Genomic DNA, 20,648 nt, shown 5'->3' on the forward strand with positions numbered 1-20,648 from the left:
TAAACACTTCCTTCCCTACTCCCTCAGTCGCCAAACTACTAACAAGAACGCTCACTTACTTTCCCTCTCACTCACTAAATACTCATAAAGTACCTTTGATACTCCTAAACTAATACTTACTAAACCAATACTCCTAAACCAATACTTACTAAACCAATACTCCTAAACCAATACTCCTAAACCAATAGTCCTAAACCAATACTTACTAAACCAATACTCCTAAACCAATACTTACTAAACCAATACTCCTAAACCAATACTCCTAAACCAATAGTCCTAAACCAATATTTACTAAACCAATACTCCTAAACCAATACTTACTAAACCAATACTCCTAAACCAATACTCCTAAACCAATAGTCCTAAACCAATACGTACTAAACCAATAATTACTAAACCAATACTTACTAAACCAATACTTACTAAACCAATAGTCCTAAACCAATATTTACTAAACCGATACTCCTAAACCGATACTCCTAAACCAATAGTCCTAAACCAATACTTACTAAACCAATACTCCTAAACCAATAGTCCTAAACCAATACTTACTAAACCAATACTTACTAAACCAATACTTACTAAACCAATATTTACTAAACCAATACTTACTAAACCAATACTTACTAAACCAATATTTACAATATTTACTAAATGTCACGCCCTGGCCTTAGTTATCTTTGTTTTCTTTATTATTTTAGTTAGGTCAGGGTGTGACATGGGGAATGTATGTGTTTTTGGTTTGTCTAGGGGTTTTGTACGTTTAATGGGTCAGTGTCTTGTCTAGGTGTTTGTATGTCTATGGCTGCCTAGATTGGTTCTCAATTAGAGGCAGCTGTGGTTCATTGTCTCTGATTGAGAGCTATATTTAAGGCAGCCATAGGCATTTGGGTTTTGTGGGTAATTGTCTATGTAGAACGTTTGTAGTTTGTATTGCACTTACGTTTGTAGCTTCACGGTTGTTTTGTTTTGTTTCGTTTTGTTTTGTTATAGTGTTCGGTTCGTGTTTCTCTTGTCTCTAATAAAAAGAGCATGTATTTTTCACACGCTGCGCCTTGGTCCACTCAATATCCACAAGACGATCGTGACACTAAACCAATATTTACTAAACCAATACTTACTAAACCAACACTTACTCATCACTCCAAAAAAGTATTAGCTCCCAGCGTCTGGTTATAACTCTACTGGGGGCACAAAAACTCACTCTGGGCATCATTTTTCTATAATGAACCGAAACCTTACCAGGGCGACAACAATGAGTTAAGGAGGAGCTGGCGACACAAAACATAGATCATCTGTAACTGAGACCAGATCTGACAGTGTTGGGTGTGAGAGGTGTCCCTTCTGCAAGAACATGAGTTTATGAGTATTGTGGTTTCTCTAATGGGAATTTTGCTGTTTGGCTTATATCGGCAGCATTCACCCAACCCCCTCTCTTAAAAATGAACAACTAGGCTTCTGATTATATTGTCACAAAAAAGGCATATAAACGCTGAACAAAACATGCTGTTTGAAAGGCCTTGCAAAAGATGTACGTTCTTGAAATTCATAGCATACTTAGGCAGCAACCCTATAGATTCATGCACTTATCAATAGGCATCTTCAACCATCACACTCATCAATAGGCAGCTTCAACCATCACACTCATCAATAGGCAGCTTCAACCATCACACTCATCAATAGGCTGCTTCAACCATCACACTCATCAATAGGCTGCTTCAACCATCACACTAATCAATAGGCTGCTTCAACCATCACACTCATCAATAGGCTGCTTCAACCATCACACTCATCAATAGGCAGCTTCAACCATCACACTTATCAATAGGCAGCTTCAACCATCACACTCATCAATAGGCAGCTTCAACCATCACACTCATCAATAGGCTGCTTCAACCATCACACTCATCAATAGGCAGCTTCAACCATCACACTCATCAATAGGCAGCTTCAACCATCACACTCATCAATAGGCTGCTTCAACCATCACACTCATCAATAGGCTGCTTCAACCATCACACTCATCAATAGGCAGCTTCAACCATCACACTCATCAATAGGCAGCTTCAACCATCACACTCATCAATAGGCTGCTTCAACCATCACACTCATCAATAGGCTGCTTCAACCATCACACTTATCAATAGGCAGCTTCAACCATCACACACATCAATAGGCTGCTTCAACCATCACACTCATCAATAGGCTGCTTCAACCATCACACTCATCAATAGGCTGCTTCAACCATCACACTCATCAATAGGCTGCTTCAACCATCACACTCATCAATAGGCTGCTTCAACCATCACACTCATCAATAGGCTGCTTCAACCATCACACTCATCAATAGGCTGCTTCAACCATCACACTCATCAATAGGCTGCTTCAACCATCACACTCATCAATAGGCTGCTTCAACCATCACACTCATCAATAGGCTGCTTCAACCATCACACTCATCAATAGGCTGCTTCAACCATCACACTCATCAATAGGCTGCTTCAACCATCACACTCATCAATAGGCAGCTTCAACCATCACACTCATCAATAGGCTGCTTCAACCATCACACTCATCAATAGGCAGTTTCAACGGTCACACTCATCAATAGGCAGTTTCAACCATCACACTCATCAATAGGCAGCTTCAACCATCACACTCATCAATAGGCTGCTTCAACTGTCACACTCATCAATAATACTCCTGACCCTTAGTGCCATTAAGGTTATTGAACGGCTTTTCCAAACAACCAGTTGAGGCAGAAAGCAACAGAGACACAAACCCGGTAGTCTAACTACAAAGTTACAGAGCGAACACCAACTTCAGACATCCCTGTTTTGATGAAAATAACTCTCATGCCCTTTGCGTTTTTCAATGGGCGCTGATAAATTTAAAGTAAACCTCACCCACCGACACAACAATGCCCTCACGAAACACCACTTCCTTCCCTGACTGGGCTACGATGGACGTAAGTACGACGGTTGGCACTTTTAAGAGGGAGTGAGAGTAGGACTTCCCTAGTGTTGGAGTTGATTCCATGACAAAGCTCCCGTTGATTCCAGGGGCTCCATAGTAAGCAACGTTGAGTCTATAATTGCGTAATTAAAAGCCCAACTGTGCTGGGAGAGGACGGCGCGTGTGGCCCATCGATGCCTCTGTTGTTCCCTGAGACAGCACTTCAATCAATCATTGAGGCTGACTTAACTCATTGGAGCGCACACCAATAAGGGGTCATGAGGCAACGATAGAACAGTTAGAGAGAGATTCCGACATACAATATGGATCAGAATTTCCAAATGCATGTGGATGTACATATGGAAACCATTTCTGTCACAGTTAAGCCACACCAAACTACTCCCAGCCATCACCCGACTCCCCACAGATTGAATTGTTTTGCTCCTCTGAAAGAAGCGTGGGGGATGTTTTCGTTACAAGTCCCCAAGGACCTACAATGCATTTCTGGGTTACATTGGGGGGGGGGGGGGGTCTGACGCGATTGGGATCACAGATGTGTGGTGATACATCACTAGGAATACTAAAAGTCACTTAGACATTCCATTTCAGGATGCTTCCTGAAGACGCTTCATTTGTCTATGGAGAACAATTCACACTCTCACCTTTGGTGTCAACAGGACTGCATCCTATTCCTCTACTATCGTATTCCTCAGACACATACCACTTGATCAGTCTGTTAGTGATGCCATTTAAAAGCGACGCAGGTCAAATGTTGTTTGTTAAAGGAAAATACCACTCAAAAACTATATTTTGGTATTTGTTTAATTAGTCCCCTGTTGATACAGTCCCAAGATGTGTTGCATGTCAGCGATCAAGTTTTCAAGATCTAGAACTTTCAAAATACAGGAAGTGCCACAGTATGATGCGTTTTGCAAGAGCTTTCAGGGGAGAGTTCAGAGTTCACAACAAATTAATTTCCTAATCTATGAACTCAGCCCTCAAGCTATCAATCTACTCCTGTTGAGACATCCCCCTGCCTCCTTCATGTACTGGAAGGCCTTCCTCATAAGTGACAACAGAACAAAAACTCAACATACAAATGTATTTTTTATGTTCTGTCCCTGATCTAGTTTGGAGGGAAACCATTCAGATTGGCTCCGGAACACCAGAATACTCACAATACTAATTGAGCTCAATTTTCCCTTGTAGAAGAATGATTGGCTGGCGTTCTTCCCCCGTGCCAGTAAAACTCCAGTCATTTCAAACACATGGCTTTTTATTGATATTACCATTGGCTGACATAGGGCCAGCCCTGTGCCCAGGAAAAACATTTGACGTGATTGAGAAAACAGAGACGCACCAAGAACATCCCATTGAGCTAGAACCACCATGTGATTTCCACCTCCTCCCCTTCGGCCTCCAGAACGCTCCTGTACAGAACTGAGCAGCAGCACAGTGTCAAGAAGACATACAAAGACTGTCTTCTCAAGAATGCAGACTTGACAGATGTGCTTGCTTTTTTCAGCCCTGTCCTAACAAACACAAATGCAGCTCTCGCCACTAACAATCGGGAGAGAGACCAGGGAGCATGCGACTCTTGACCTCTGTCAAAGGAAGCCATTTGATAGATGACTATGGAGGTCAGGATTCTGATTGGTATTCAGCTTTCCCCGTACATGAGCAGTGGGCCTGAACGCAGTCTGTCTCTCTCTCCTTCTCTCTCTCCTTCTCTCTCTCGGTCTCTCTTTCACTCTCCCCGTCTCTCTCTCTCCCAGGGGTGTAAATTATCACAGTGACATTGATAGTTACAGAGGGTCACCAGCGCTGAACTTACACTGAGTGGACTCACAGGGAGTTGTGGCTAGGACACTGACAGTTAGTCATGAACTCATGAGAGGGCCATGATGGCTTTCTTCACTCCACTGTGACATGGTCAGATACAGGTAGTGTAATAGAAAGCAGTCATAGTAGAGGGCTTCAGTAGAGGGCTTCGGTAGAGGGCTTCAGTAGAGGGCTTCGGTAGAGGGCTTCGGTAGAGGGCTTCAGTAGAGGGCTTCGGTAGAGGGATTCAGTAGAGGGATTCAGTAGAGGGCTTCGGTAGAGGGATTCAGTAGAGGGATTCAGTAGAGGGCTTCGGTAGAGGGATTCAGTAGAGGGATTCAGTAGAGGGCTTCAGTAGAGGGCTTCGGTAGAGGGCTTCAGTAGAGGGCTTCAGTAGGGGCTTCGGTAGAGGGCTTCGGTAGAGGGCTTCAGTAGAGGGCTTCAGTAGAGGGCTTCGGTAGAGGGATTCAGTAGAGGGATTCAGTAGAGGGCTTCGGTAGAGGGATTCAGTAGAGGGATTCAGTAGAGGGCTTCGGTAGAGGGATTCAGTAGAGGGATTCGGTAGAGGGCTTCGGTAGAGGGCTTCGGTAGAGGGCTTCGGTAGAGGGCTTCGGTAGAGGGCTTCGGTAGAGGGCTTCGGTAGAGAGATTCGGTAGAGGGATTCAGTAGAGGGCTTCGGTAGAGGGCTTCGGTAGAGGGCTTCGGTAGAGGGCTTCGGTAGAGGGATTCGGTAGAGGGCTTCGGTAGAGGGCTTCGGTAGAGGGATTCGGTAGAGGGCTTCGGTTGAGGGCTTCGGTTGTACATTCAGAATTGTGCAATCATATAGACAGTCACTCGTATCCTGGAAAAGTGTATGGCAATGTAACTGGACTGACAGACAGACAAATAGACAGACAGACTACCCTCCAACACATTCTCTCTTTCTCTCTCCATCATTTATTCACACACAGACACACACACACACACACACACACACACACACACACACACACACACACACACACACACACACACACACACACACACACACACACACACACACACACACACACACACACACACACACACACACACAAGGCTCGGTCATCTCTAGGTTGAGGAGTCTCATACCCCACGTTTGTCTAGGTTTTGCTCGATGAGTGTCTGCACACTGCACATGAGACGCACGCACGCACGCACGCACACACGCACGCACGCACGCACGCACGCACGCACGCACGCACACACACACACACACACACACACACACACACACACACATACATACAGGGATACTCCATTACTCTAACAGAGTAGGCCGTGCAACCCGCACATAGGGTTCAACGAGCAGTACTGACAACCAGTGAAGGGTCTGTGACCCCAAGGAGGTGTTAGTAAAGCTAACCAGAGCCCCCAACTGCTCCTAACTCTCTAGTGGGGAGTCGCCGACAAGGGACAAAACCTGTTGGTATGATGTGTATGAACTTGGAACAATGATTTATCTGTGTGAGCTGTAATAGAGAGAAATTGATTTGTTCTGGGGATTTTACACTGAATTCCCTGAGCCCTCCTAATTTATGCCCATATACAGATGTAGGACTTTAATTTGACCAGTTTCTCACAGCAGGAAAATAATCCTGCAGCAACAGGAAATGTGAATTATTGTGTTGATTATAATTAATGGACATTTTTGTAGGGTTTATAAATGTTTAGTCAGGGCAAATCAAGTCTGACATTTGAAAGTGTAAATTACTAACTTTAGAAGTCTTTTTAAACTTTGAATACACTACACATTTTAGTTAGCCTTTCCTACTGTGAATGACATTTCCTGCAACAACAGGGTGATCAAATTAAGATCCTACATCTGTAGGAGTCCTGCTGCTTTTAGTTCACCCAGTAGCAAGGGTCCCATGATGAGCCAAAAATATACATTGATTTAATCATGAAACAGTGGGGGGGAAAACTTAGACTAGTGTGTCATTTTTTATTTAACTAGGCAAGTCAGTTAAGAACAAATTCTTATTTACGTTGATGGCCTAGGGACAGTGGGTTAACTGCCTTGTTTAGGGGCAGAATGACATATGTTTACCTTGTCAACTCAGTGATTCAATCTAGCAACCTTTCAGTTACTGGCCCAACGCTCTAACCACTAGGCCCAACGCTCTAACCACTAGGCTACCTGCCGCCCCAGTATGTGATTGAAGGCTTGCTCATCATAAAGTACAGTATAGGCTACAATCATTTTTTCAGCCTAATTACAATTCTGATCATGATTATTGTTGTTTTAATTTCTCATCACAATCCCCAATGCCTTAAACTAAAGTTGGACTATTTATGTCCAAATTGGAGACTCAAACGTTCTGCAATCCAAATGAATTGCTCTCTCCGCTTTGTTTCTGGATAATAGCGTTCCAATGAGTCCTGGAAAGCATGGGCTACTCCAGGATTGTGTCAACCTATTTAGCCATGCAAGCGTGCTGCACTCGACACATATATTCTAATTATAACATGTCTTTCAATTTAAATTTGATATTTTCCCCGGAGAGAGCAGCATTATTACAAACAGGCAAGAAGCGTGTTAGTATCCCTCTCCTCCTGTCAGTGATGTGCTCTGACAACACAAAGAAGCTCCCGTCCCCGTTTCATCACTCTGTGTCACGGAATGACAGAGGCTGCATGTCCTGGTTACTCCGACATTAGAGAAAGGAAGGAACCATGCATGTATAATAATGAACTTATAGTCATAACCTACATATCCCCGTTGTTGTTATTGTGTCACTTCATGCGTCATTGTAAGCGACAGTATATTGATTTTAACAATGGAATACCAAGTAACTCCTCTATAGCCTATTTGGGTAGCTTGTTTGTTCAATGCAACAGGAGAAAGCATTTGCATTAAACAAAGTAGAATCGCATTTGCATTAAACAAAGTAGAATCGCATTTACATTAAACAAAGTGACCTTTTCTGAGGGGAGTGAACCATGACTCTCTATCTCTAATGCTCTCATGGAATTACACACATAAGCATGAATAGACAATGGAACATGCAAACACCCAGACGCGCAGCGATCCTCGCGAAACTGCTTGCACCCGAGGGGTTTTTGAGACTGTAAAGATGACAGACAAGTGGAGCTGATGATGTTGCCATAGGTACGGCTCTACGGGAGGTCATACCTGTCATCGTAGCAGAAATCCGCGTTCAGTGTGTTGAGATAGAGGACCAATGCCACCGCGCTACACACCAACTCTGTAATCATGTCTTAAAAAGAGAATAGGGTGGGGGAAAGTGAAGAAAAATACTAGATGCGAATTTCCGTTTCTGTATTGTCTCCTCTCCTCATTTGGCCGCTCCGTAACACTAAGAGACCCAATTCCATGTAAAAGCAAAGTGTCTGAAAGTTTGCGCGATCCAGGCCATATTCCTTTTAACCCATTTTGCGCCGTATCGGGTCAGAGCTATATTGAGACGAAACTAGGGCGGCATGCCTGCTGGTTAGCGCACAGCTGACTGCATTTCGCTATTTCGCTGTCCTCTGTGCTTGCATCCTCATCCGCGTCACAGATACTCACTGGTAGGAGCCGCGTGTGGTTTTAGAGACCGTGAGCATGTGCAAAGCCCCTCCTCCGCTCTCAATGGTCGAGCTCGTAGCATTGAGAGAGGTGATAGGTGCTAAAATACGTAGGCTATTTATTTAACGCACTCTTGCCTCATGAATCATATATTCAGTGCACTAGCCTGCCTAAATAAACCAGCCCACTGTCATATAAAGATACCATAGCTGCCAGTTTGTAAAATAGGAATAGCTTTTTTTGTCTAACTATGTATTCAAAAACAATGCCAATGTCATGTTTTTATTAAAATGATTGACTGTGAGATATATTGAATATGTTTAAGCAAATATAGCCTATATATGTGATTTATATATAGCCTAAGCTGTAGCATGCATGTATGGCTCTTTTAACTAATGACAGTTATGCCTTATCCCCACAACAGACAAAGCCCCACTCTGTTGATGTCTGACCTCCTGCAAATCCCCTTTAATGGTGAAGTCTGTTCAAAAGTCTAGAGTGTTGATTCTGCTCAATGTACCCCCTATATTAAATTATCCTGTTTTACTGTATGTTTATGCATAACGTTGATTAATTGGTTATACAGTGGCGCCTGTGGAGCTACAAGAGAGAGGGAGGACCCCTAAAGAGAGCGAGAGAGAGACAGATGGATAGGAAGAAAAGGGAAAGAGAGAGGGAGGTAGAGAGAGGTAAATATAAGGTGAAGAGCACGAGAAAGAGCTATGAGAGATAAAGAGGGAGCTAAAGGGGGAGGGAAAAGGAGTGGTAGATGAATAGATAGAGAGAGGATGATTAATGAACTGTAGTAACACCCTGCGGCGAGGAGGAGGATCAATATTGTGAGGCGTTGTTGTTGCATATGATTCATCCTGGCGAGCATGTGGCTTGAAAACCATGCTGCAAATGGTGAGGCCCCACTGGGCACCAGCTGGGCCCGGGCCTGTCCTCCTGTCGGAACTCTGTGCGTGTAAGTCCACCACAGCCCAGGAAAGAGAGAGGGAAGAACGAAAGAGAGGGAAAACAGATGGCACGAGACGGAGGGGAGACTGTAAGGACCGTAATACCCACCGGAGAGGGTTAGAGAGAGAGAGAGAGAGAGAGAGAGAGAGAGAGAGAGAGAGAGAGAGAGAGAGAGAGAGAGAGAGAGAGCAGGTTTCTAACGCTCGCATCCATTGACTCTGATCCTGAACATGACCCCACCCTGACCCCCAACCCCCCCTGACCACAACAGAACCTTTACGGTTGAACCTTTAGCCTTGTTTTGTTTCCCTTGCCCCTAGTTGATGGTGAGATGCTTCCTCTTTCCCATCAGTCCCTGTTGGAGCCATGTGACACATGAGAAGGGGACACGGACCCTGATTTGGGTAGGAAAGAAGAGAGGAAGAGACACCACACCCTGATGAAGACAACCTGTCTGTCGAAACGTTGGTTATTCAATTATTGCTTCTGAGCTCCTAGAGTGTGCGGCTCTCCTTTAATTTTTCAGGAAGAAACACCATCCATGAAAAACCATGAATATGTAGACCTCTAGGCTCCACCAGACATGTGTTTTTATGGTATGATATGCCAGGACTGGATTCAAACCGGTGGGAAGGTTTCTTTTCTCCCAAATACATATTCTGTTAATGTCTCTGCAGGAAAGTGGAAACTGAAGTAGACTTAAACAGGAGTCTAACCCAGTGGTTCCCAACTCCAGTCGAGTACACCGAACGGCACACATTTTTGTTGTAACCCCGGACAAACTCACGTTGAATCAGGTGTGCTTGTCTGGAGCTAGAACAACAATGTGTGCTGGGCCGTTGGTTGGGCCGTTGAGGGTACTGGAGGACTGGAGTTGGGAAGCACTAGTCTAGCCCCCCTAATAAAACTATATGGATGATATTTAATAACTAAGTCTACATTCAGGACATAAGGAAATGAATGTAGCAACCAGGCCCGACTATATAGGCTACAACCCCGTAGGGACTAAGGGGGTCTTTATCCATACAAGCAAAAGTGATTATGGGATTTGTGGAGGGGAAAAAACTACCAATGCCTGCTCTGAACGCAAACAGCCCAGGGTGAAAAAAACCTATTACTGGTGTTTACACTCACTGATCTAATTACATCCTGCAGGGCTAATGAATATTCAGTCTGCTCTTTAAGTCTCCATTTTTGGTAGAAGGCAAAACAATACTTTTTTTCTTTCTTTCTTTCTTTGCCATTTTACTGGTAACAGACTATAGAATGCGGTGCGGTCATGGAGTATGTCCTCAATGGCAGATGTTGCCATAGTCAAGAAATACATTGTTTTCCACATCTGCAAGTATTTGCACATAAAAAAAATCCACATTTGCACATTAAAACCATGTGTGTGATATTTTTACCTCTTTTATTTTTCACTTGTTAAAACACAATTGTTACATTGATTCATTCACCTTACTCTGGTTTCTTCTGTTCAAACCACTGACTGACAACCATTTTAGATCGGTACTTAGAGGCTCTCCATATCTTTGAAACATATTGTTTTGGTTTTGCCCAAAGGTATCCTTATCATTGTTCATCATGTGTATTGGTATAGAGTCATTTGTTCTTCACCAAACACTCCCCCTTAAAGGTACACTCAGCAATATGACAAGGATGCACAAAGTAAACAGCATAGTGGGTCAATTTCCACAACAACTAAGAGCGTTGAAGAGCGAGGGTAGATTTCTCCACTGTTTTGGTCCTACACCTACCACGCTGTAACAGTTTGAAGCGAACCTGTGCAAATGTGCAGCTACTGTGTGCGACCGTGTGAGAGTGAAGTCTTGCATCTCGCGCATCAGAATATCTGTGGAGCTGCTCGTGGCAACGTCATTTCGCTGAGTCTACCTTTAATCATACATGAGGCCCTTAAGGTGCTGCTGCTGCCTCTTACTAAACAGCCAGTACTGTAACTGCACACATTCACCCACAGAGGGCGCAGTGCAAAAGCATCAATGCATCTATAGGCATTGCATTATTAAAGACAATTATAAACTGGGCGGTTCGAGCCCTGAATGCTGATTGGCTGACAGCCATGGTATATCAGACTATCAGACCATCGGGGCGGCAGGTAGCCTAGTGGTTAGAGCGTTGTACTAGTAACCGAAAGGTTGCAAGATCGAATCACTGAGCTGACAAGGTAAAAATCTGTCGTTCTGCCCCTGAACAAGGCACTGTTCCTAGGCCGTCATTGTAAATAAGAATTTGTTCTTAACTGACTTGCCTAGTTAAATAAAGGTAAAATATATATATACCATGGGTATGACAAAACATTTATTTTTACTGCTCTAATTACGTTGGTAACCAGTTTATAATAGCAATAAGTTACCTCAGGGGTTTGTGATATGTGGGCAATATACCACGGTTAAGGGCTGTGTCAAGGCACTCTGTGTTGCGTCGTGCATAAGAACAGCCCTTAGCCGTCGTATATTTTCCATATACCACACCTCCTCGGGCCTTATTGCTTAAGTATACTATTATAAGATATATAAAGAAGGATGAGGCACCTGCATGAAGACCAAACCTCTGTAAGCCAGAGAGAGGGCAGACATGTATTTACGTCTTCAGGGCCCATATTCACAAAGCGTCTCAGACTGAGTTGGAGTGCTGATCGAGGATCAGGTCCACTCTCTTGTTCATTATCATTTAAAAGGCTAATCTGATCCGAGGTCGGTACTCATATGCTAAAACACTTATTGAATACAGGCCCAAAACATTAATACATATGGACATCAAACAAAGTGGAAGGTGGAATAGAACCTTACACAAATAAGCATAGTACTGTGTATTCCCATCTGTGTTTAAAATCCCATTAATTGCAGTTGGTAGTAGCCTATTTTAAGGATTTCCCCTCTCGTTTAACCCATCCTAAGTGGCTAATGATCATTTCCCTATGTGTATTTGAGCTATTTGTCCTAGACTGCTGCTTTTTCATCTCCGCTAGATAAGCATCAGACAGGAAAGAGGAAAATCACAATCGTAACCACACAGCTTGAGCCACTCCCTCACAGAAATAGTTTAAACTCAAATTAGAAATAGTCTGAACCCAAATCAGTAATATCAAAGCAAAACAGTCAGAATAATATCCAGAACTTTAACACAACATATCCAGAACGTTTATATTCCACACCAATAACAAACCTCCCTTTATGGACCTGATAAGACGAGGGTGTTAGTTAACCCGAACCTAGGTGACACAGCCTACGTTTAATGTTGACATGAATATGAAAAATGAGTCTGCATAAAAGGCTTTGCTGTGATTGTTTGGACTGTTTGGATTTGGCTTAGAGAAATCAAGCTCCTAATTGAGGCTTTGTTGATCTTCATTTATAATCATAACGTAGTCAAATAACTTCTCAAATTAGAGCTAAATGCATGACTGAAAGCTCTGAGTTATAGCTGTCAAATCTTGTGTGTACGTTTTAATTTGAATTGTTATTTTTATTCCATGAAAGAAAAGCAAATCCAAGGAAAGTAACCCTAACTCAATCTTATTTTGTTTTAGTTACTCAACTTTCCCTTCACAAATGAATTCAATTCAGAAAGTTTTCCCGTTTAAACTTTCTTTGTAATATAAATGTAAATAGTTAGAATAGAATATAACTGTATTATCCGTCTGACGTCTGAGGATGGATATTTCTCTTTTAAAAAATCATTATACAGAGCCAAAACGTCAGAGTCATTTTCAAAGTCATGAGGAAATACATGCCAAAGCCGACCTGTTCCATCACCATAGATACCATGTGTGCTGCACACTTCACATTACCAGTTTTTATTAGGAGCAGTTTTTGTAATCCAACCCTCCTCATTGCATCCATTGAACCTCTGTGTTCCCCATCAATTCAAGGACAAACACTAAACCTTAATAACCACCAGCAATAAGACTTGACACTAATTTCAAACCACAGATTAATACGCTTAGAACGGCCCATTAGGCTAAAGTGCCTATCAGTAATATTCAGACATGGCTATCGGCTAGCAAGTTCTGGTGTCACGACACACAACAGGCGATAGCTTCCTTCTGATAGGTCAAATTACAGGAAGTAAACCCTTTAACAATGTGTGGAATTTAAAGAGCTTAATGAATAGGGGTATTGGAATTCTCGTGTGTCCAATTTTCTGCAGTTGTTTGTCATACGAAGTGATATGAGTATGAGTATGTGTGTGTGTGTTTATGTATAAACTCCACACCATTCATAAAGATGGTTGGTCCCTATTTTCCATGCTTTAAATCTGTTTAAATTGATATGCATCTGAAAGAATGTTCAACACAGCCAACATGTTATGAGGAGAATGGAGAGATGAACGGAAAATGTGAATTAGGGTAAATATTTTGATTAGGAAATATTTGATGGTTGTCCTCTGCATTAATATTGTTATCGGGATCTTTTCCATAACGAAGTCCAGCCTGCATGTTCTTGCTCAGACTCAGCAGAGCTTGTTCAGGGCATCAGGGTTCAAACTCAAACATTGACTTGCCTGCTACAACCCATTACATCTGGCTCAATGTAGCCCAGTTTGTGTTATTGGAAGGTGTGATGGTCGGCAGAGTTATTTTTGTCTCTCTTGACTTCCTACTGTGGTGGTTTCTGGCAGAGCTTGTCCTCAAAAAGGCTTCCAGTCCTAACAATGAAAACAGGACGACGCACCGTGATTACTGTCAGACAGATGTCATAAGACATTAGGGATAGGCGTGTGCGTGAAAAGACTGAGTTGGAGTGCTGATCGAGGATCAGGTCCACTCTCTTGTTCATGATCATTTAAAAGGCTAATCTGATCCGAGGTCGGTACTCATATGCTAAAACACTTATTGAATACAGGCCCAAAACATTTATGGAAAGTGGAAAGTGGTGTGTGTGTGTGTGTGTGTGTGTGTGTGTGTGTGTGTGTGTGTGTGTGTGTGTGTGTGTGTGTGTGTGTGTGTGTGTGTGTGTGTGTGTGTGTGTGTGTGTGTGTGTGTGTGTGTGTGTGTGTGTGCGTGTGTGTGTGTGTGCGAGCACGTGTGTGTGTATGCGCTCATTGATGTGTGCGTGTGTGGACATGTGTGCATGCCTGTGTGTGTGCGTTGACATATATGTGTGTGTGTAAGGGATACTAGTGTCAGGGCCTCTGATTTGTAAATGGCTCTTTTCCACCGCCAAGCTTCGTACTTGGCCACCGAACTGAGAATAAACTGACTCTCTCTGACTCTCTCTCTCTCACTTCTCTCTCTCTCTCTCTCTCTCTCTCTCTCTCTCTCTCTCTCTCTCTCTCTCTCTCTCTCTCTCTCTCTCTCTCTCTCTCTCTCTCTCTCTCTCTCTCTCTCTCTCTCTCTCTCTCTCCCTTTCTTGTTTACTCGAGTGCAGCAGTAAGCTTCATATGAATTGCTGATTTCTGATAAGGCATGTCATGCATTTCCTCCCTGCTTCCACTTTTACCAGCTTGACCATCCGGAGTGTGTATTAAACAACAGGGTGTATTGAAGTTCATGGTAACACTTTACTTGACAACCAGCACGGCCATAACCATGTCATAATATGTTATAACAGCTGACATAACTTGCCTGTTATAATATGGTTATAACACTGTCATGACACATATATTTAGATCTGTTGTGACATATATTGTGTTATTTTATGGCTGGTTATGACACCTACACTCTCTTTTTGACTGGTATAAGGGCATGTACGTGATAGGCCTATCTGGCTTATATGATTATGATGGTCATAACGCTTCTTAGTCCAAGTAAAGTGACACCGGATGGTCATAATGCATCATGACAGTGTCATAAAGTGTATTTTATTAGTCCAGGTAAAGTGACCCAGGATGGTCATAATGCTTCATGAAAGTTATTTAAAATATGATGAAAAAAACATGACCGTAAAGAATTCATTACAACACTAACAAAGGATTTAAGAAACAAGCTCTCAAACAAAAGGAAACTTCTTGGTAAGGAAAAAATACATTTTGATAAATGTAGGTTTTGAGACTCTTATGTACAGTAGGTGTCATAACCAGCCATAAAATAACGCAATATATGTCACAACAGGTGTTTATATATGTGTCATGACAGTGTTATGACCGTATTATGACAGGTTATGACAAGTTATGTCAGCTGTAATGACATATTATGACATAGTTACTTTACTTCGACAAAAAAATACACTTTATGATACTATGACACTATCACGAAGCATTATGAATATCATAATAATATAAGCCAGATTGGCCTATCATGTACAGCGCATTTGGAAAGTATTCAGACCCCTTCACTTTTTCCACATGTTGTTACGTTATAGCCTTATTCTAAAATATATATATATTTTTATGTCTCATCAATCTACACACAATACCCCATAATGACAAAGCGAAAAACAGTTTTTTTTTTTAAATAACAAAACTGAAATAATATTTAAATAAGTATTCAGACCCTTTGCTATGAGACTCCAAAAGGAGCTCCGGTGCATCCTGTTTCCATTGATCATCCTTGAGATGTTTCTACAAGTTGATTGGAGTCCACCTTTGTTCAATTCAATTGATTGGACATGATTTGGAAAGGCACACACCTGTCTATATAAGGTCCCACAGTTGATAGTGCATGTCAGAGCAAATACCAAGCCATGAGGTCGAAGGAATTGTCCGTAGAGCTCGAGACAGGATTGTGTTGAGGCACAGATCTGGGGAAGGGTACCAATACATTTCTGCAGCATTGAAGGTCCCCAAGAACACAGTGGCCTCCATCATTCTTAAACGGAAGAAGTTTGGAACCACCAAGACTCTTCCTAGTGCTGGCCGCCCAAACTGAGCAATCGGGGGAGAAGGGCCTTGGTCAGGGAGGTGACCAAAAACCCGATGGTCACTCTGACAGAGCTCCAGAGTTCCTCTGTGGAGATGGGAGAACCTTCCAGAAGGACAACCATCTCTGCAGCACTCCACCAATCAGGCCTTTATGGCAGAGTGGCCAGACAGAAGCCACTCCTCAGTAAAAGGCACATGACAGCCCGCTTGGAGTTTGCCAAAAGGCACCTAAAGGACTCTCAGACCATGAGAACCAATATTCTCTGGTCTGATGAAACCAAGATTGAACTGTTTGGCCTGGATGCCAAGCGTCACATCTGGAGGAAACCTGGCACCATCCTACGGTGAAGCATGGTGGTGGCAGCATCATGATGTGGGGGTGTTTTTCAGCGGCAGCGGACTGGGAGACTAGTCAGGATTGAGAGAAGAATGAATGGAACAAAGTACAGAGAGATCCTTGATGAAAACCTGCTCCAGAGCGCTCAGGACCTCAGACTGGGGAAAAGGTTCACCTTCCAACAGGACAACAACCCCAAACACACAGCCAAGACAATGCAGGAGTGGCTTTGGGACAAGTCTCTGAATGTTCTTGAGTGGCCCAGCCAGAGCACGGATGTGACCTGAAAATAGCTGTGCAGCAACGCTCCCCATCCAACCTGACAGAACTTGAGAGGATCTGCAGAGAAGAATGGGAGAAACTCCCCAAATACAGGTGTGACATGCTTGTAGCGACATACCCAAGAAGACTCAGGCTGTAATTGCTGCCAAAGGTGCTTCAACAAAGTAAAGGGACTGATTCACCTTATATAAATACTTATGTAAATATCATTATGGGGTATTGTGTGTAAATTGAATAGGATTTTTATTTATTTAATCCATTTTAGAATAAGGCTGTAACGTAACAACATGTGGGAAAAGTGAAGGGGTCTGAATACTTTCCGAATGCACTGTACATGTCCTTATATCAGTCATCTGTCAAAAAGAGGGTGTCTTGTCCTGCTCCTGAAATCTCCTTCTGCATTCATCCCAGTCATCAGAAACAGAGCACTGAGGTAGGTGCATCCAGACATCAATGTGTGCGCAATTACAATGGTAATTTAATATGGTCAATTAAAAAAAAGATGTTATATAACATAAAGATACTGTTGACACGTAGGCTATGGTGTAATGGAATGTTTTGCCTTGTGTGGTAGGTGTCATAACCAGCCATAAAATAACGCAATATATGTCACAACAGATCTAAATATATGTGTCATGACAGTGTTATAACCATATTATAACCGGTTATGACACGTTATGTCAACTGCTATGACATATTATGATGTGTTATGACGCTGGGTGTCAAGTAAAGTGTTACCAAGTTCGGTAATGACGCCTTATACTGTAGTCAGCAATAGATTTCATTCATCTGATGTTGGCTTCTCAGTTCAGGCTTAGGTCTGTATCTAATGATGTCTGACACTGACAATATTAGTCAATGGCTGATGTTCAAATAGCAGAGAGAGCTTCTGAGAGTAGTGTAACCTTTTCAATTTGCTTCAGTTGAATAATTCAATACAGCTTTATCAACAGATGAGAGCACTGGCCAGATCAGAACTCAAAATACAGCCCGAAAGCTACTGCACACGTAGAAATCCCTCCTTCTCCCCACTCCCTAAGGGGCAACAGAATCGTCCTCCAAGAAGGTAGCTGAATGTAACAAATGCCATCTAGTCAGTCATTCAATCAAATTACATTTATGTTAGTCAGGTGTTTTTGTAAACATTGCAACAACATTGTAAAAACTTAGTGAAGGCTACTGAAGTTGGACAATAGCAAAACAAAGTCGCATCCTGGCTCCACTCCACTGCAGGTGGCTCCACTGCAGGAACCACAAACAGATTTTTCAAATGAAGGAGTCGACAGGTCTTTGTGTCTGGTGTTTTGCCAAGAAGTGACTTAAATGGAAACATTTTTGTCAACCAGTGGCGTGTGAATGGTTGATGATACGAGGTGGTGACAGAGATCCTTGACGCACACATTCTTCTCCTCCCTATTTTTCCCTCCTCTGATGTTTGCTCTTGATCCCATCTTACAGGGGAAAGGTCAGCCGGAGATGGGAGTTATGACTGTTTTACATCCACTCTCTATTTCTGTCTCTCAGAAGTCCTCAGTGCATCCTTCACCATATCCTGAACCTTTTTCCTCTTTCCCATTACATGTGAGGTCAGGAAATCGTACCAATTGCCGATTGCGGTATGGCTCTCACTGAGACATTTCTCTTTTATGGAGGCTGTTTCCTTGTGTGTGGAGGATTCTGTGTGTGTGTGTGTGTGTGTGTGTGTGTGTGTGTGTGTGTGTGTGTGTGTGTGTGTGTGTGTGTGTGTGTGTGTGTGTGTGTGTGTGTGTGTGTGTGTGTGTGTGTGTGTGTGTGTGTGTGTGTGTGTGTGTGTGTGTGTGTGTGTGTGTGTGTGTGTGTGTGTGTGTGTGTGTGTGTGTGAGAGAGAGAGAGCTGGTGACAGGTCAACAGAACATGACTCACAAGACAGCCCGGAGAACCTTGCAACGTTGATGTCATAAATCGGCCACATTCACATCTTGAACTACTCCAGCAACGGCCGCCGGGGTAAGCTGGTTTGGCCACTGGTGTGGAGTGTCAACGCGGTGCACAGAGCAGGACCTCAACACTGCACAGACATACCACAGGCCATCGGTTCTCCATCCTCGTCTGTCTGTTTCGGAGGTAAAAATAAAGCCCTGGGATTTGAAGATGTGGACAGAGTCGTAACGCAGTTCCGATGACAGAGCTATGAGGACAGAGACAAATTAGAGTGTTGATGGCAATGTAGAGGAAATGACCCTGGTCTTTCAGGACAATAGTGAACGCTCAGCTCACTCTGTCCCGCTCTGAGGAGAATTCGTGTTCTCATCTTCTCATGTTCACTTGGGAAAGGATTTCTTTCTCAATTCAGACTCCTACAAGACAGGAGCTTGTGTTTCCACTGCTTTAATCCGGTGTTGAAGTCTTACTGGGGGGGTGTTAAGTCTTACTGGGGGGGTGTTGAAGTCTTACTGGGGGGGTGTTGAAGTCTTACTGGTGGGAGGTGTTGAAGTCTTACTGGGGGATGTTGAAGTCCTACTGGGGGTGTGTAAAGTCTTACTGGGGGGAGGTGTTGAAGTCTTACTGGGGGATGTTGAAGTCTTACTGGGGGGGTGTTGAAGTCTTACTGGGGGGGTGTTGAAGTCTTACTGGGGGATGTTGAAGTCTTACTGGGGGGTGTTGAAGTCTTACTGGGGGGGTGTTGAAGTCTTACTGGGGGGAGGTGTTGAAGTCTTACTGGGGAGGTGTTGAAGTCTTACTGGGGGGAGGTGTTGAAGTCTTACTGGGGGGTGTTGAAGTCTTACTGGGGGGGGGCGTTGAAGTCTTACTTGGGGGGAGGGCGTTGAAGTCTTACTGGGGGGAGGTGTTGAAGTCTTACTGGGGGGGTGTTGAAGTCTTACTGGGGGGAGGTGTTGAAGTCTTACTGGGGGGTGTTGAAGTCTTACTGGGGGGGGTGTTGAAGTCTTACTGGGGGGGTGTTGAAGTCTTACTGGGGGGGTGTTGAAGTCTTACTGGGGGATGTTGAAGTCTTACTGGGGGGTGTTGAAGTCTTACTGGGGGGGTGTTGAAGTCTTACTGGGGGGAGGTGTTGAAGTCTTACTGGGGAGGTGTTGAAGTCTTACTGGGGGGAGGTGTTGAAGTCTTACTGGGGGGTGTTGAAGTCTTACTGGGGGGGGCGTTGAAGTCTTACTGGGGGGGAGGGCGTTGAAGTCTTACTGGGGGGAGGTGTTGAAGTCTTACTGGGGGGGTGTTGAAGTCTTACTGGGGGGAGGTGTTGAAGTCTTACTGGGGGGTGTTGAAGTCTTACTGGGGGGGGGTGTTGAAGTCTTACTGGGGGGGTGTTGAAGTCTTACTGGGGGGGTGTTGAAGTCTTACTGGGGGGAGGTGTTGAAGTCTTACTGGGGGGTGTTGAAGTCTTACTGGGGGGTGTTGAAGTCTTACTGGGGGGGGCGTTGAAATCTTACTGGGGGATGTTGAAGTCTTACTGGGGGGAGGTGTTGAAGTCTTACTGGGGGGAGGTGTTGAAGTCTTACTGGGGGGAGGTGTTGAAGTCTTACTGGGGGGGAGGTGTTGAAATCTTACTGGGGGGGTTGAAGTCTTACTGGGGGGGTGTTGAAGTCTTACTGGGGGGAGGTGTTGAAGTCTTACTGGGGGGTGTTGAAGACTTACTGGGGGGGTGTTGAAGTCTTACTGGGGGGGTGTTGAAGTCTTACTGGGGGATGTTGAAGTCTTACTGGGGGGTGTTGAAGTCTTACTGGGGGGGTGTTGAAGTCTTACTGGGGGGTGTTGAAGTCTTACTGGGGGATGTTGAAGTCTTACTGGGGGGGTGTTGAGTCTTACTGGGGGGGTGTTGAAGTCTTACTGGGGGATGTTGAAGTCTTACTGGGGGGGTGTTGAAGTCTTACTGGGGGGTGTTGAAGTCTTACTGGGGGATGTTGAAGTCTTACTGGGGGGGTGTTG

General features: G+C 43.7%; 1 protein-coding gene across 2 annotated transcripts in view; it reads right to left on the reverse strand.

Annotated features, from left to right (window-relative positions):
- LOC139533799 (protein O-mannosyl-transferase TMTC2-like) overlaps nucleotides 1–8,345 on the reverse strand; it is a 99,258-nt gene extending 90,913 nt beyond the window's left edge. Inside the window, exon 1 of one of the 2 annotated variants that reach the window (XM_071332184.1) lies at nucleotides 7,931–8,345. In XM_071332184.1, coding sequence (XP_071188285.1) covers nucleotides 7,931–8,013 — 83 coding nt within the window. In that variant the 5' untranslated portion in view covers nucleotides 8,014–8,345. The remainder of the gene's footprint in view (nucleotides 1–7,930) is intronic. The other variant, XM_071332186.1, reaches the window with a different exon arrangement.
- Between the last annotated feature and the right edge of the window lie 12,303 nt (nucleotides 8,346–20,648).

This window comes from Salvelinus alpinus, chromosome 11 (genome assembly GCF_045679555.1).
Source record: "Salvelinus alpinus chromosome 11, SLU_Salpinus.1, whole genome shotgun sequence".
Taxonomy (NCBI): domain Eukaryota; kingdom Metazoa; phylum Chordata; class Actinopteri; order Salmoniformes; family Salmonidae; genus Salvelinus; species Salvelinus alpinus.